Here is a 13,947-nt window from a genome sequence, read left to right as displayed (position 1 = left end):
CGACCGTAATTTAACCAGAAATTGTTGTCCAGAATATCTAAACTTATGATTGGGTGAATGATTAAAATGTAAACTTGAACTGGACTAGATATGACTGTAATAGGTACAGTTATAATAAGTATAATAACGAAACAAAATGTTCAGAAGTGTTCATAATACATACTCGTATTTAGAGTAAGTACTTTTGATCAGACTTTAGTCCAATGATATATATTTTTTAATAACTAAGTAACGCGTGTAAGTAAGGACTAGTTACCTAAGATAAGATTATTATATTGATCCGGCTTTTCGTTTTCGCCAACGCAGTGTTCAAATTTACACCCGGAAAGTAAATATCTAATAATCAATACGTCAAAGATTAGATTGCGGTATTGAACATCGCTTATCAGTATCACAATGTCAGTCTACTGTTAGTTTAGCTCATATCATGTTAATTATTAGTGCAAACAATATAATATAAAAAGTCCTGCGATGGAATCCAATAAGAAAAATGAACCCACAAATACCTTAACAAAGAGACATTTCGCTTCAATAAATTCAAGAATACAAAATAAATATGAGCAAATGCAGAAAAGGCTGGAAAAATCAAAATCTGTTGATTCACTGACTGGTATACATGATAGTTTTATTTTTGTACAAGCACATAAAGTTGATGATAATTCAAAACAAAGAATAGATGAAATCCTTTATGAAGATAAAAAACCGCGTGATACTTTTAAAGTTATTGTCGAAGAAATTCCCGTAAATGCTACTTTGCTTCAAGAAGTGAATGAAACATATGACGTGTCGTATTCTGAAACATTTAACGAAACAGAAAGAAACATCGATAAATTATTCGACGGGCAATATGAGTATAGCCTGACCACGAGTACCAGTCTGGAGTCGTAAGTAAATATAATAAATTAAATTTACAATCACTCATATTTTAGGTAATTAAGAGTTTCAACTTATGGATATTGAATATTTATAGTTTAAACACGTTAAATAATGAGAGTACCGAGTACGAAGAGTCGCTACCGCCACCATCGCCACCAGTGCACAAAACTACGATACGTGATAGAATCGGATCTCGAATAGCAGCTGTTAAGGAAAGGCGAAAAGATAAGAAGAAAGAGTCTCGAGAAAAAATGGAAAAGGTGCTTATATTTTATTCTCGTTGCATTAGTTGATTAGTGTTATGTCTCATTGCTTAATGTACCTAGCTATTCCATTGGCCAATTTAAAATTGTTTACACCAATTTTTTACCAGAATTGTCGTTCAAGACTTTTTTTTTACTAAGTTGTTGAAATAGTGTTTTAAAAATAAACTAACGGCCTGATTCGAACTTTAAGATCAAATTTTTCAAAAATTTGCTAAAGATAAGTACGACATGGGTCGGATATGTCAGTGCCAAAAGTGACGTTACTTCAATCAAAAACGTCACATCTTCAGAACAGAACAGTCAGCAGCAGAAGTTTCTAAACGGGCGAGGTGTTCAAAATTACCTTGACACGCTCTTATTCTCTTAACAATAAAGTCGCGTCAAGATCATTTTGAGCACCTGGCCCGCTTAGCAACTTCTGGTGCTGGCTGTACGTAATATAAAATGTACTTCTCAGTTGATTCTGAGTAACACAGCCAGACAAGATATTACGAAAATCGTCAAGAAGACGAAAGTGGGCACGGTTACCATTGCGCTCATCGAGGCCACTGGGTTAGAAAGAGATATCACGGAGGAAAAGCCACGTATGTTATTTTGCCGTTTTCGGTAAGTGGTGCGTGAATGTAAATGGAAACCGAGAGGGTTGAAATAATTGATGATTTTCCAAGATTCATAATAATACTTAATTGACACATTTGTTTGAGTTTATTTACTTTCGCAGCTTTATAGAAACTGTGATGAAATGTATGTATTTCATTTCATTTATTTCAAACTATTTTAAATTTCATACAAAAGTATATTATTGACATTTAAACAAATAAATCTCAGATGTCATAAATTAACGATACATATTTGATTTCTTCTAGGTTAGGATCAGAAAAATATAAATCTAAACCAATAAAAAGCCAAGCGCCGTCTATCAAATGGCAAGAATTATTCAACATTAATTTATTCGATGAGAATATGCTGGAAATCTCATTATGGGACAAAGACATATTTCTTGGAAGGTAACTTGGTTCGCAAACAAATAATATTTTAGAAGAGGAAATATTTATGATGCTACTCGTATACGTCAAAAATGATTGTGACGAATAACAGGAAGTGTGGAATTGTAATTTTTCAGGAGCGACATAGATCTGTCAGAAACGGAGAGGGAAAAGACCCACAAAATGCGTTTGGATTTGAAGGGGTCTTCCTCGAACGTCCAATTATTCATCCTGCTCACTATCAGCGGGGTGACTCTAGAGAATATCGCTTTAGACATGGACGAATACGATAGGCAGAGGAAACTAAAACAGCGTAAACGTGTAAATACTTTACAGATTTTTAGTATTACCTACCTATTTGAAAATGACAATGTTCTAAATTTGAGAGTCATTTGTTGTGTTGTCATTTTTACACGACTGCCCAAACAAAAAGAGTGTATTGTTTTCAGCGTTCATGTTTGTATGTATATATTTATGTATTTATGTGAGTTTCTTTATTCCACGATAACTTCAGAATGCCTCAACCGATTTAGATGTATGATATATCGTTAGAATCCTTACGTCATCCCGGGTGACATAGGCTATGTGACGTCATTACAAAATCGATATGGCGGACTTAATACGCCAAATTACGCAACCTTAAGAAAAAAATATATTGCAAACCTATCGAGTAGGGTATCAAAATGTAGAGCTTTGAAAGACGAGTAATAATATATATGCAACATGTTGGTTTAAATCTAATTTTAGGAAAGTAAGAATTTTCAAAATATGTTAAGAAAAGCAAATCCCATGAAACCAAATATTATTATTGAATTGGATATTAAAAGGAAGGTTTTGACCGCCGATCATAAAAAAACATAATATAGTACATATTACATTATACTACTTAAAGTTTTTAACACAACATGTTTTAAAAGCCGCCAATACCTATGTTCCAAATTGCGCTAATGGAATCGAAATGTGTACAAATAACTTATATTTATTAATCGATACGATTGTAGAGTCCGTCTAAGCTAACTGCACCGACTTTGACAGAAAAAAGTGTGAAAGTGTCATTAATAACCAATTTTTTTTGTAAAATCTACATTTTTTCCAAGGCCAAAGGCCGAGCTTCATGGGTACACGAAGGCCCGGAGCGTAAGACAGACCCGGTGCGCGCTTTATACAAAATCCCCAAGTATTCTAATTGCAAAGGCCGAAAGCCGAGCTCCTCGCAGGGCCGAAGGACTGGAGCGTAAGGCAGGTGCGTCGAGCTCCGCGTAGGGCCGTAAGGCCCGGAGCGTAAGCCAGGTGCGTGCTTTTTGTAAGTTCCCCAAGTTTCTTAATTGCGAAGGCCGAAGGCCGTGCCCCGCGTAGGGCCAAAGGCCCGGAGCGTAAGCCAGGTGCGTGCTTTTTGGAACTTCCCCAAGTTTCTTAATTGCAAAGGCCGAAGGCCAAAGCTCCAATTAGGGGCCGATGGCTCGAAGCGTCCAAGAGAGGATCGTTTCCACGTAAGCTCGCGTCCATGCTTACTAGTTCTTCAAACACAGAAAAAATATTATAAGTATCTAAATGATAAAGGCCGAAGACCAAGCTCCACAAAGGGTCGAAGGAACTTTTACAGCTCGCTATAAGCCCACATATTTTATGTTTTTACTATTAACCTAAATCGCAGTAATATCTATCAGATGCCACAACTTTCGCTCAAATCGGTTGATTAACTGATGAGGAGGTAATCACGTAAATAAACCTCCATGAGTGTTACTTTAGATCCGAATAAATCAGCGCCATCTGTACCAGCATTAGGTACATGCAATTCTGAGTATAGCATAATTTCTAAAATCACATTTCCTAAGTACGAAATTCCTAAAACAGAACATCGAAAATCAAAATGTCTAATATACGAAATTCCTAAAGACGCATGTCCTAATACAGTTTTAATCGAACGATCTCATTTTCGAAAATCAATATTCCTTTGTACACAATACCTAAGGATAATACTTTGAAAGTCAATATGTCTAGTGCTCAAAATAGCTACGTTCAAAAAGCCTAATGACGATATATTGAAAATCAATATTTCCGAGAACATTTCCTTCTTACCCTAAGTTGACGGAGCCCCGCTACGCGGGGCTCCTATTTCCGGGCGGTTTGCCCTTCGGGCATCTGAAGCTACCTAACGAACCTAACCTATCTACCTATTGATTTAGTTTAGTGTGACGTCCGTGAAAACAGTACACTTTGGGGGAAAAGCGTAGGGACGTAGGTAGGTTAGGTTCGTTAGGTAGCTTCAGATGCCCGAAGGGCAAACCACCCAGAAATAGGAGCCCTGCGAAGCGGGGCTCCGTCTAGTTAAGTTGTAAAGGAAGTTTTTTGAAAATAAAGTTGCGTACGTTTGACTCTTTAAGCTAAGGTCAGCTAAACGTAGGACAAATGTCTTAGAAATTTCGCAGTTTATACATTTTAAACTTAGGTCAACTGAACGTAGGAAAAAGATCGTTAGTATTTTCGTGCACTAGCAGTATTGTATTTTAGACATTTAAATAGTAGGTTGATTAACTGTAGGACCTGTATCTTTAGGAATTTCGTATATTAGACATTTTGATTTTTTTTCGATGTTCTGTCTTTAGGAATTTCGTACTTAGGAAATTTGATTTTAGAAATTATGCTACATAACCGTTAGTTTGTATGATCACTAAAATGTATAAAATAAAAATAATTAATTAAAAATTAAAAAAACACGACTGCAGTTTAATTAAGCGAACAGAAAAGCTAAAAATAATTTTAGTTATATTAGTTACTCAACTTAATTAATGTAAATTAGAATATAAGTGTTCAGACAGGGTCATAAACAGCAAATGCAAAAGTTTAGGCTCGTTTAGGATCGTGACTGTACCTGTATATTTTATTTTGATTGCAGTCGGGGACCTTTTAAATGGGAAAATTTTAATACATCAAGGTCCCCGACTGCAATTGAAATAAAATATACAGGTACAGTCACGATCTTAAATGAGCCTAAGCTTTTGCATTTGCTGTTTATGACCCTGTCTGAACACTTATATTCTAATTTACATTAATTAAGTTGAGTAACTAATATAACTAAAATTATTTTTAGCTTTTCTGTTCGCTTAATTAAACTGCAGTCGTGTTTTTTTAATTTTTAATTAATTATTATAATTTCGAATTTCAATAGATATCTACGTACCTACATATATTTATATCCAACTCTTTAAGGATGACTCACGCTAGACCGGACCGAGCCCGGGTCGAGGCGTCCGACTTGTCATTTTCTAGGACGGCTGATCGGTGATCACGTGGTGCTTTCCGTAGAAAACGAAGCGCCGAAGCTCCGGCCCAGCCCCGGCCGGGTCTAGCGTGAGTCATCCTTTATTGTAGAACTTTTGTAGTGTACTTATTCCAAATACCATTTAAAAACTTAAAAAAACTGTGCGTTATTTAGGTTTAAGTACTAGTTTTAGTATTAAGTAAAGTTTGGAATTGTTATTTTTGTGGTGGGAGGTTGAAACAATAATTGCATGAAAAAAATTAAAGGTATATATACTATACAAGTACTTATTTACAAGCAAGATATATACAGTGGTATTACTAAAAGAAATTACAAACTAGCTTAAATCTAAAATTTATAAAGGTACATTTGTTACTAAAACACTTGGCGATTTCCGTGTAGTTACGGTACCAATTGGGAAATAAGTAGGTACAAATGTTGACAGGTAGATCTAATATTAATAATTATCAAAACAGTACTTTAAAACTGTAAAATTTTCAGGCCTGGTTTCGACTAAGAGATGACTATGCCGACGTGGGTTGCTTATCAGTTTTCGTGTACGGAGGAAAGGGATTATCCGCAAACGATTGCTACTGTGTTTTACAACTGAACAATGACAGATTGCAGACACCCACTGAATTCAAGACCAACGATCCTAATTGGATGAAAATATTTACATTGTCTGTATTGTTCATGGCTTCCTAATATTCAAGTAACTTTCCATAATTTTCAAAATTGTTACTTATTCGCAAGTATACTTAGTAGCATACTGTCCCAGTTAGGGTTTGCTCCCGGGAAATACCGGTACCGAAAGTACCGGGAATTCCCGGGATTTAGAGCCAAGCAAAGAACCGGGATTTCAAAATTAAAATCCCGGTACTCCCGGGATTTTCGGGACTAACATTTCCGGTACAATATTTGACTGCTTTATGTTACATAGCATGAAATATCATGTTTTATAAAGAAAATAAATATGTATATTTTATCAATCTAAGGCTGATGGTAATACTTTTACGGCTGACCACTACATTAAAATAAATAAAAAAAAAGTCAATGGGTTTGACAATGTCGACAATATAAAATTGCGTAATTTGATACTTTAAGGGCAGAAATGTTTGTACAATAAATAATTTTATATACGAACAATTAGTTATTTCATATTTGTATACTAACTAGAAGCAAAAATAGAGACAATTTTGTAATTAATTAAATACTACTTTTAATTCAAATTCAAACACGGTATAAGAAACTCACATATGATAATGATATTTTAAATGAATTAATAATTCTGGCTGAATAATTTCTTGATTTGTCGTATTGATAGTTCTGTTATTATATGTTCGAAGGTCCACAGTCCATTTTGAACGCATGCGAAAATTATCATTTTTTTTATCCTTTTTCACAAAACGTCTTACATATTTAAAAAAAAAGGATGATATTACTGAGCCACAATTCAGTTTTTGCCTATCAACAAAGATAGTAAAAATATCATGTAGTTTAGGAAAAAAAAAAACAAATTATATTAATGATTGTGTGACTTAAAAACACATATTATTACAAAAGAAATGTGTACCTTCCCTGTGCTACTTTTTTATTGTTTTAAGAAAGATTCGTGGTCGTTTTACGCTTTTTTTTTACTGAAAATTGATGTGAAAACTGATTTTTGAAGGCAGTCCCGAAAGTACCGAAAATACCGGTAAATCCCGGTTCCATTTTAGCCCGGTACCGAAAATCCCGGTTCTTTTAAACAGTACCGGTTCTGCAATCCCTAGTCCCAGTGCATAATTTATAGCAAACGAAAAAATTTACCGTGTTATGGAAAGAGTTTTAACAAGAATATTTCGGAAAATACCGCCAATAGAGCTCGGCCTATGGATTTCATTTCCCAATTTCTAAACCCAAATTTGTATTTTATAAATAATCTTAATAAATTTAAATGACAGTTGATTAAGAAATTGACTATTTCAGCATAGTAACGGACATTACATCAATCCTAGAAGTCACTATTTACGAAGAAAAGAAGTCTGAAATAGTTGGAAAGATCTCAATACCTCTCTTAAGAATAAAGAATGGAGAAAAAAAATGGTATGCCCTTAAGGACAGCACACAAAGGGAAAGAGCTAAAGGATCTAATCCAAGAATACTTTTGGAAATGAAAGTGACGTGGAACCTTGTGAGTATTATCTATTATATATTATTGTATTAGCTAAAGGTATGTCGCAAATGATCACTTTCAAAATCGTTTTTCCCAAACTTTTATTCGGGCAAATTATCAACTGGCATTCCAACGTTCGGCATATTGCATCTTTCTCAGATGATTATTTTTCATTACCAATGCTAATTGATAATTCGCGCCAAATGATAACTCGTTCAACTATTCGTTTTTTAGGGTTCCGTACCCAAAGGGTAAAAACGGGACCCTATTACTAAGACTCCGCTGTCCGTCCGTCCGTCTGTCACCAGGCTGTATCCCACGAACCGTGATAGCTAGACACTTGAAATTTTAACAGATGATGTATTTCTGTTGCCGCTATAACAACAAATACTAAAAACAGAATAAAATAAAGATTTAAGTGGGGCTACCATACAACAAACGTGATTTTTGACCGAAGTTAAGCAATGTCGGGCGGGGTCAGTACTTGGATGGGTGACCGTTTTTTTGCTTGTTTTGCTCTATTTTTTGTTGATGGTGCGGAACCCTCCGTGCGCGAGTCCGACTCGCACTTGTTTTAAATTGATTCGCCAATGAAACGTTCTGCGACTATGATGAAAAAATTATTGGACGAAATGGCACGACATATTTAAATGTAGGTATTATTAATATCGATCATACATTTTCGTGATTTCATTGAGCATCGATATAAATGATTCATATCTATTTTTTTAGCCAAGAGCATCTCTTCGAGTTATCAATCCAAAAGAAGAAAAGTATCTGGATCCAGTAGATAAACTAGACAGGCACATTTTCGCAAGAAATCTATCGCGAGCTAAAGCAGTAGGCGCGTGGATAGTGGATGCATTCAAAGTTGTAAAGTAAGATAATGTTTATTATATCATTCTCTAGAAGAGTCTGTCTTAAAATTTTGTACAAAGTAAACGTTTAGGGAATCATTTCTTAAACTGCCATCAACTCCAAACTACAAACCAACTCCAAGCACCTATGCTTAGGTACATCTAAAGTTAGTAAAGTAATCTTATCGACTTAGGCACACAAACGCATTAATAGTCGATACATTTACCGTGTTTATGTGCTTGCGTGTATATAGGTACTATTCTATCCTCCTAAGTCCTAAATGCTTTAGTTTTGTTTTTGCTTTTGGAATCTTGTCTTATTCAATAAAAGTTAAAATTAAATTTTGGAACAAGGCCTCTGAGACTCGAGAGGCTATATTTTATTACTAACGTTTTATTACAATTGCAGAACCTGTTTCGAATGGGAATCTAGGAAGTGGAACATGATCGCGCTGCTGGTGTGGATGGTGATGTGTTCCATCTTCAGGGTCTGGATGCTGCCGCTGTTGCTCCTCTTGCCGTTCATTTGGTATCGCCCTGCTGATAACTACTTCTTGTTCTCTTGTAAGTTTTCTTTTTGATTCATCTTCGATTGAGGTCTAGGAAGTGGAAAAAGTTCGTGCGCCTTAAAAAAAGCAGCAGCAGTGAGTTGTGCCATGACGTCCATGACATACAACCGTAATTTTATGTGGATATTTTCTGGATGTTATTTGCCTATAGACTTCAGATGTCAACCTCTTGTTGTCATTTTCAAAATTTCTAATCAATGTTAGCACATGGTCCTTTCTACATTCTCATTTTTAAAACGTATTATTATGCTGATCGTGCTTTAAGTGAACTTCGAATAAAAAACTATTATTATTGTTGTGCTACTATTTATTATTGTGCTGTTCATATTTCATATTACCTTACTACCTATATTCGCATTGCAATTCGCATATTTGAGAAAATTATGGCATTCATTATTGGCGCTTCATTATAGGTGTTTCATAATTCATAAAGTACGACCAAAATCAAACTAATTTTAGGCGTAACATCACAGTGCCATATCGTCGCTATACCTACTTACTCAACCTCATATCTGCAACAATCATTTGATGGAAATGTGTTGCAGATACGAGGTTGAGTAAGTATAGCGGCGATATTTTGGCAAAATAGTTTATTATTCTAATTTCCACACTAAACAGAAACACTTCAAATAAATCTCTCTTGTTTATTACCTCACTAAATAAACCAATAAAGCCCCCGCATTACGAAGCGTTGCAAATTTTCAATGATCAGTTGAAATATTCATTCAGCGATTCCCATCTATAGGTAAACCAGAACTTTGGGAGTATTGTCAAGAGGGCGCTCGTTTTGAATTTTATATAGCAACAATTTGTATAGTGGGGACAATGGAAATTGGCAGATGATTTTTGTTTTATTCCGACAACTTTAATAAGTGCGAAGTTTGATGTTTGGATATTTCTTCGGTTTTTACGCTTAAATAGCTGACTCGATTTAGATAAAATGAATAGCGTAAAGTCAATAAGTAACGCAAGAGTTAGGTATAAGTAAGAATTTATATAGATAATTTTACAAATAAAATTATTTAACGTACCAAATATGTTCTAATCAGCATAGTTGAAATCGGGATCTAAATATTCTTCAGTCATCAAGGAATTTGACTCGTTCTCAACATTATACTCAAAATCGGGATCTAAATATTCCTCAGTCATTAAGACATCAACCAAATCGTGACGACCTGACTATAGTGACATTTGTCTATAAGTTTGAAACTTACCCGTCAATTCAGATGCTAATTTCGTTATGTTTTCTAATGGAAGAAATTTCTCTCCCGCACGTTTTTTTTCCAATAAATAACTATACAGGGCGTCCCACGGCGATGCCACATGGAGGGAAAGTACCTTAAATATCATAGATAGCATATTTTGCTGAAAGAAGACTTCATTTTATTTTTAAAACTTAATAAAGTTGCATTCATACTTTTTTAATTTTTTTTGAAAAAAAATGTATGGAAAAAAAATTATCGCGTCATTGGAGGAAAAGTACCTTAATTATTGTAAATGAACATCTTACTGAAAGAAGACATTATTTCGATTTAAAAAAACAAGTTGAATTGCATTTTAAATAATTTCATGGTTAAACCGGGAATCGAACCCGCTACACGAGAAAAAAAAATACCCTGTAGCTTTGTCATAACGATCGAAAGGCTTCAATGTGAGAATTACTTTTACATTATTTCGTGTCTTCTTTCAGTAAGATGTTCATTTACAATAATTAAGGTACTTTTCCTCCAATGACGCGATAATTTTTTTTCCATACATTTTTTTTCAAAAAAAATTAAAAAAGTATGAATGCAACTTTATTAAGTTTTAAAAATAAAATGAAGTCTTCTTTCAGCAAAATATGCTATCTATGATATTTAAGGTACTTTCCCTCCATGTGGCATCGCCGTGGGACGCCCTGTATACACTATTTACAACTTTTTTTCTCTGTAAAATCTAAAACTTTCGGCATGATTATTGCAGTCTAATGATAATTCACACGAAACTAGACAAAGCAATGTTTACATTGTCAATATTGACAACTATCATAGAGGGTAGATGTTGTCTATTATTAAAATTGTTGCTATTGCTAGAAATTAGTACCAACAAATTTCCGTAACATGGCGCACCCTCAATAGATCCTGGTTCACCTATACTTTCTATCTAAAACTCCTTACAGCCCTATTTCCTTAATGCGAAATCGACCTTGTCTAGCGTATAACAAAGATCAAATTGAAATAAAAGAGTTAGATATGTCTGAGGTACAGTAAATTATCGATTTACTTTCCGCAAATGGCCCATTATACGTCCATTTTGATAAATTCACCAGCCACGGAAAAGACATCTGCTGTCTAACATCTAAACTATAGGTACAATTTATCTTTTCAATTTGTAAATCAATTTGTATTTATTTATGGTGATTGAATTTTTAACATATAATAATTTATAAATGAATTGATATGATAAGCTTTTAAAAATAGCCCATACAACTCCACCGGTACCAACGGCGTTGTATTCCAAGATTAAGGGTTAAGTTGTACCTGTTCTAGCAATTGAAAATATTATTTTCTGTTATTTCAGGGAGGAAGTATTTTAAGGAAGACAGTATAGTAACAACCACAGATGACCAAACTAAAAACGAAAAGGTTAGTTTTAAGGTTAATAGTTATGGCCGTTATGGGATACTGAAGACAAACGCATTGTTTTTTTAAGGTATGTACATCAATTAAGATGTGCTGTTTTGTCCCGTAGCAGAGGTATAGTAAGGGGTATAAAATCACAAATTTATATTGGACTGATAACTATAACAAGTATTTACTTATGTATGTAGTCTATCTCATTAATCCAAGAGCATACATTTGACAAAAAGTATATTGGGAGTAAACGCACGCATAGTCATAATATCATATCATATCCTATCATATGTCGTAGTACCATATCATATCCTTTGCTCCAAACAACTTTTTGGCCCGGTCCCCTCTCGGTACATTTTTTTAAAATAGTACACATACTTTAATTATATTAATGTGTTACAGGAAGAAAAGACATCTTTAAGGCAAAAAATTAACTCTTTGCAAGAAATGGTACAATCAGTTCAGAATACCATCGGCAAACTAGCTAGTTACGGCGAAAGCGTTAAAAAGTAAGAACCAAATGTAAAATATTCACAACCCCAATATAAAATATTAAAATAAGCAACATGATTAATTACATTTGTCCTATTTGAAAATCCTTAATGTCTACACTTAAAAATAAAATAGTTTTTGTTAAATTGACTTTTGTTAAGTAGGTATATCAAGTAACTTTATGGCATATACATTTTCTATGTTTTGTTTCAGCTTATACAACTTTACTGTGCCTTTCCTGAGTTTTCTAACCATCACCATCATTCTGGTAATAGCTTTGGTGATGTTCCTCATTCCTGTCAAATATATCTTCATGCTGTGGGGTAAGTCCAAACTATTTTATTAGTTTTGCATAGGGTTTGCAATCCGGATCCGGAATGTATGAAATTATCCGTATCTGGATCCGGATCCGCGGATCTTCCCATACGTTTCGGATCCGTCGTGCAAACCCTAGTTTATTATGCAAATAATGCCTCTAATCGCCCGCACTGAGATATTTACTACATACGTTGACGGTACCTACAAAAAGCTTCTTATTGCCTAAAGACACAAAACTTGCTTTCTAATACCTAACATAAACTAATACTTAAAGTGACAATTTCAAAGTTTTTACTAAATATAATCAACGGTTTAACATAAAGTTTCACGCGCTAACCATTGAGGATAAACGCGCAAATAAGCCCAGATGGCGCTATGGCCAATATGGCTATGATGGCGGATGGTGCTGATATTGTAAAAGAAATAGATATATTTTTTGGTACTAAAAACTCGTAAGTAGTTCACGAAAAAGCTTAATTCTTTGGATTTTTTTAACAACAATTCAAATGTGTATCCATCATGTTTTGCGTATTTATCTAATAGGTAAATAACAAGCGGAGTGAAACATACTTTTTATCATAGCCTACTGTAGAATATTTTTGGATCCCAGTTTGAAACAATTTTAATGTTCACTTTTCAGGCATCCACAAGTTTACGAGAAAAATCCTCCGCCCGAACAGAATACCTAATAATGAAATACTAGACTTACTATCTAGGGTACCCGACGATGAGACTTTGGTAAGGAGTATTAAATAATATCACTATAATAATCTGTGCTCACAATGTTGTCTTCATAGAAGTAATTAAGTTAAAAACAAAATAGTTTCAATATCCATGTCTGTAGCTAATTTATTTTTGTTTTACAGCTAAACTGTCAAGAATTACCGTTAGAAGAAACATCAGAAGATGACGTCCATTGATTAATGATAACTTAAGATCTGTTTTTTTTATGCCATGTACTTTGAATCAAAGCATTTAACTGAATCTTAAATGCATCAGTTTTCAATGTGAGTACTTCAATAATTGTATAAATGAGCTCTAAAAAATCTGTGACAATAAACATAAAGTTTTATTTGCTAATTTTCATTGCACCTTTTTGAAGCCCTGTTAGACACGATGGAATAATAATAATATATAATGGATAACTCATACAGACCTCTATAAATACGAGTATAGTACGGTAATTTGCCATACAGTTATTAGACATATAGTTAGTATATACGATTTTACAGAGAAACTTGTAATAAAAGCGGAAACCTTTTTTTTTTCATTCAGAAATTTGTAAGGGACTTTCAGCCTCACGTTACAAGCTTTATTAAAACAGTTATAATTAAAAGTAGGTATTAGATTGCTAAGCATTTTTAAATTTCCAAAAGAGGTAAATTATTATTTCATTCTGTCATTTTTTATGACTTTTATGAGCTATTTAGAGACTCACCACTTTGCTTTTCAAAACCCTTAACACCTAAATATCCAAGGAAGGAGTTTCGATTTCACAAACCGATTATATGCAATTGCTATATAGATACAAATCGACCGATATATATATATATA

At 34.0% G+C, this 13,947-nt stretch overlaps 1 protein-coding gene across 1 annotated transcript; it reads left to right on the top strand.

The window, feature by feature from the left end:
- The first annotated feature begins 305 nt into the window (after nucleotides 1-305).
- Nucleotides 306-13,335, top strand: LOC134652228 (multiple C2 and transmembrane domain-containing protein-like). Its single transcript, XM_063507398.1, has 14 exons — nucleotides 306-884; nucleotides 971-1,136; nucleotides 1,600-1,748; nucleotides 2,009-2,149; nucleotides 2,266-2,449; nucleotides 5,892-6,070; nucleotides 7,359-7,563; nucleotides 8,278-8,423; nucleotides 8,812-8,966; nucleotides 11,531-11,595; nucleotides 11,986-12,092; nucleotides 12,289-12,398; nucleotides 13,034-13,131; nucleotides 13,260-13,335. The coding sequence occupies exons 1-14, from the start codon at nucleotides 472-474 to the stop codon at nucleotides 13,311-13,313; spliced, it is 2,172 nt and encodes a 723-aa protein (XP_063363468.1). The 5' UTR covers nucleotides 306-471; the 3' UTR covers nucleotides 13,314-13,335.
- The last annotated feature ends 612 nt before the right edge of the window (nucleotides 13,336-13,947 follow it).

Source organism: Cydia amplana, chromosome 11 (genome assembly GCF_948474715.1).
Source record: "Cydia amplana chromosome 11, ilCydAmpl1.1, whole genome shotgun sequence".
Lineage (NCBI taxonomy): Eukaryota > Metazoa > Arthropoda > Insecta > Lepidoptera > Tortricidae > Cydia > Cydia amplana.
Note: the sequence above shows the minus strand (reverse complement) of the source record. Positions and strands in the feature narration are given on the sequence as shown.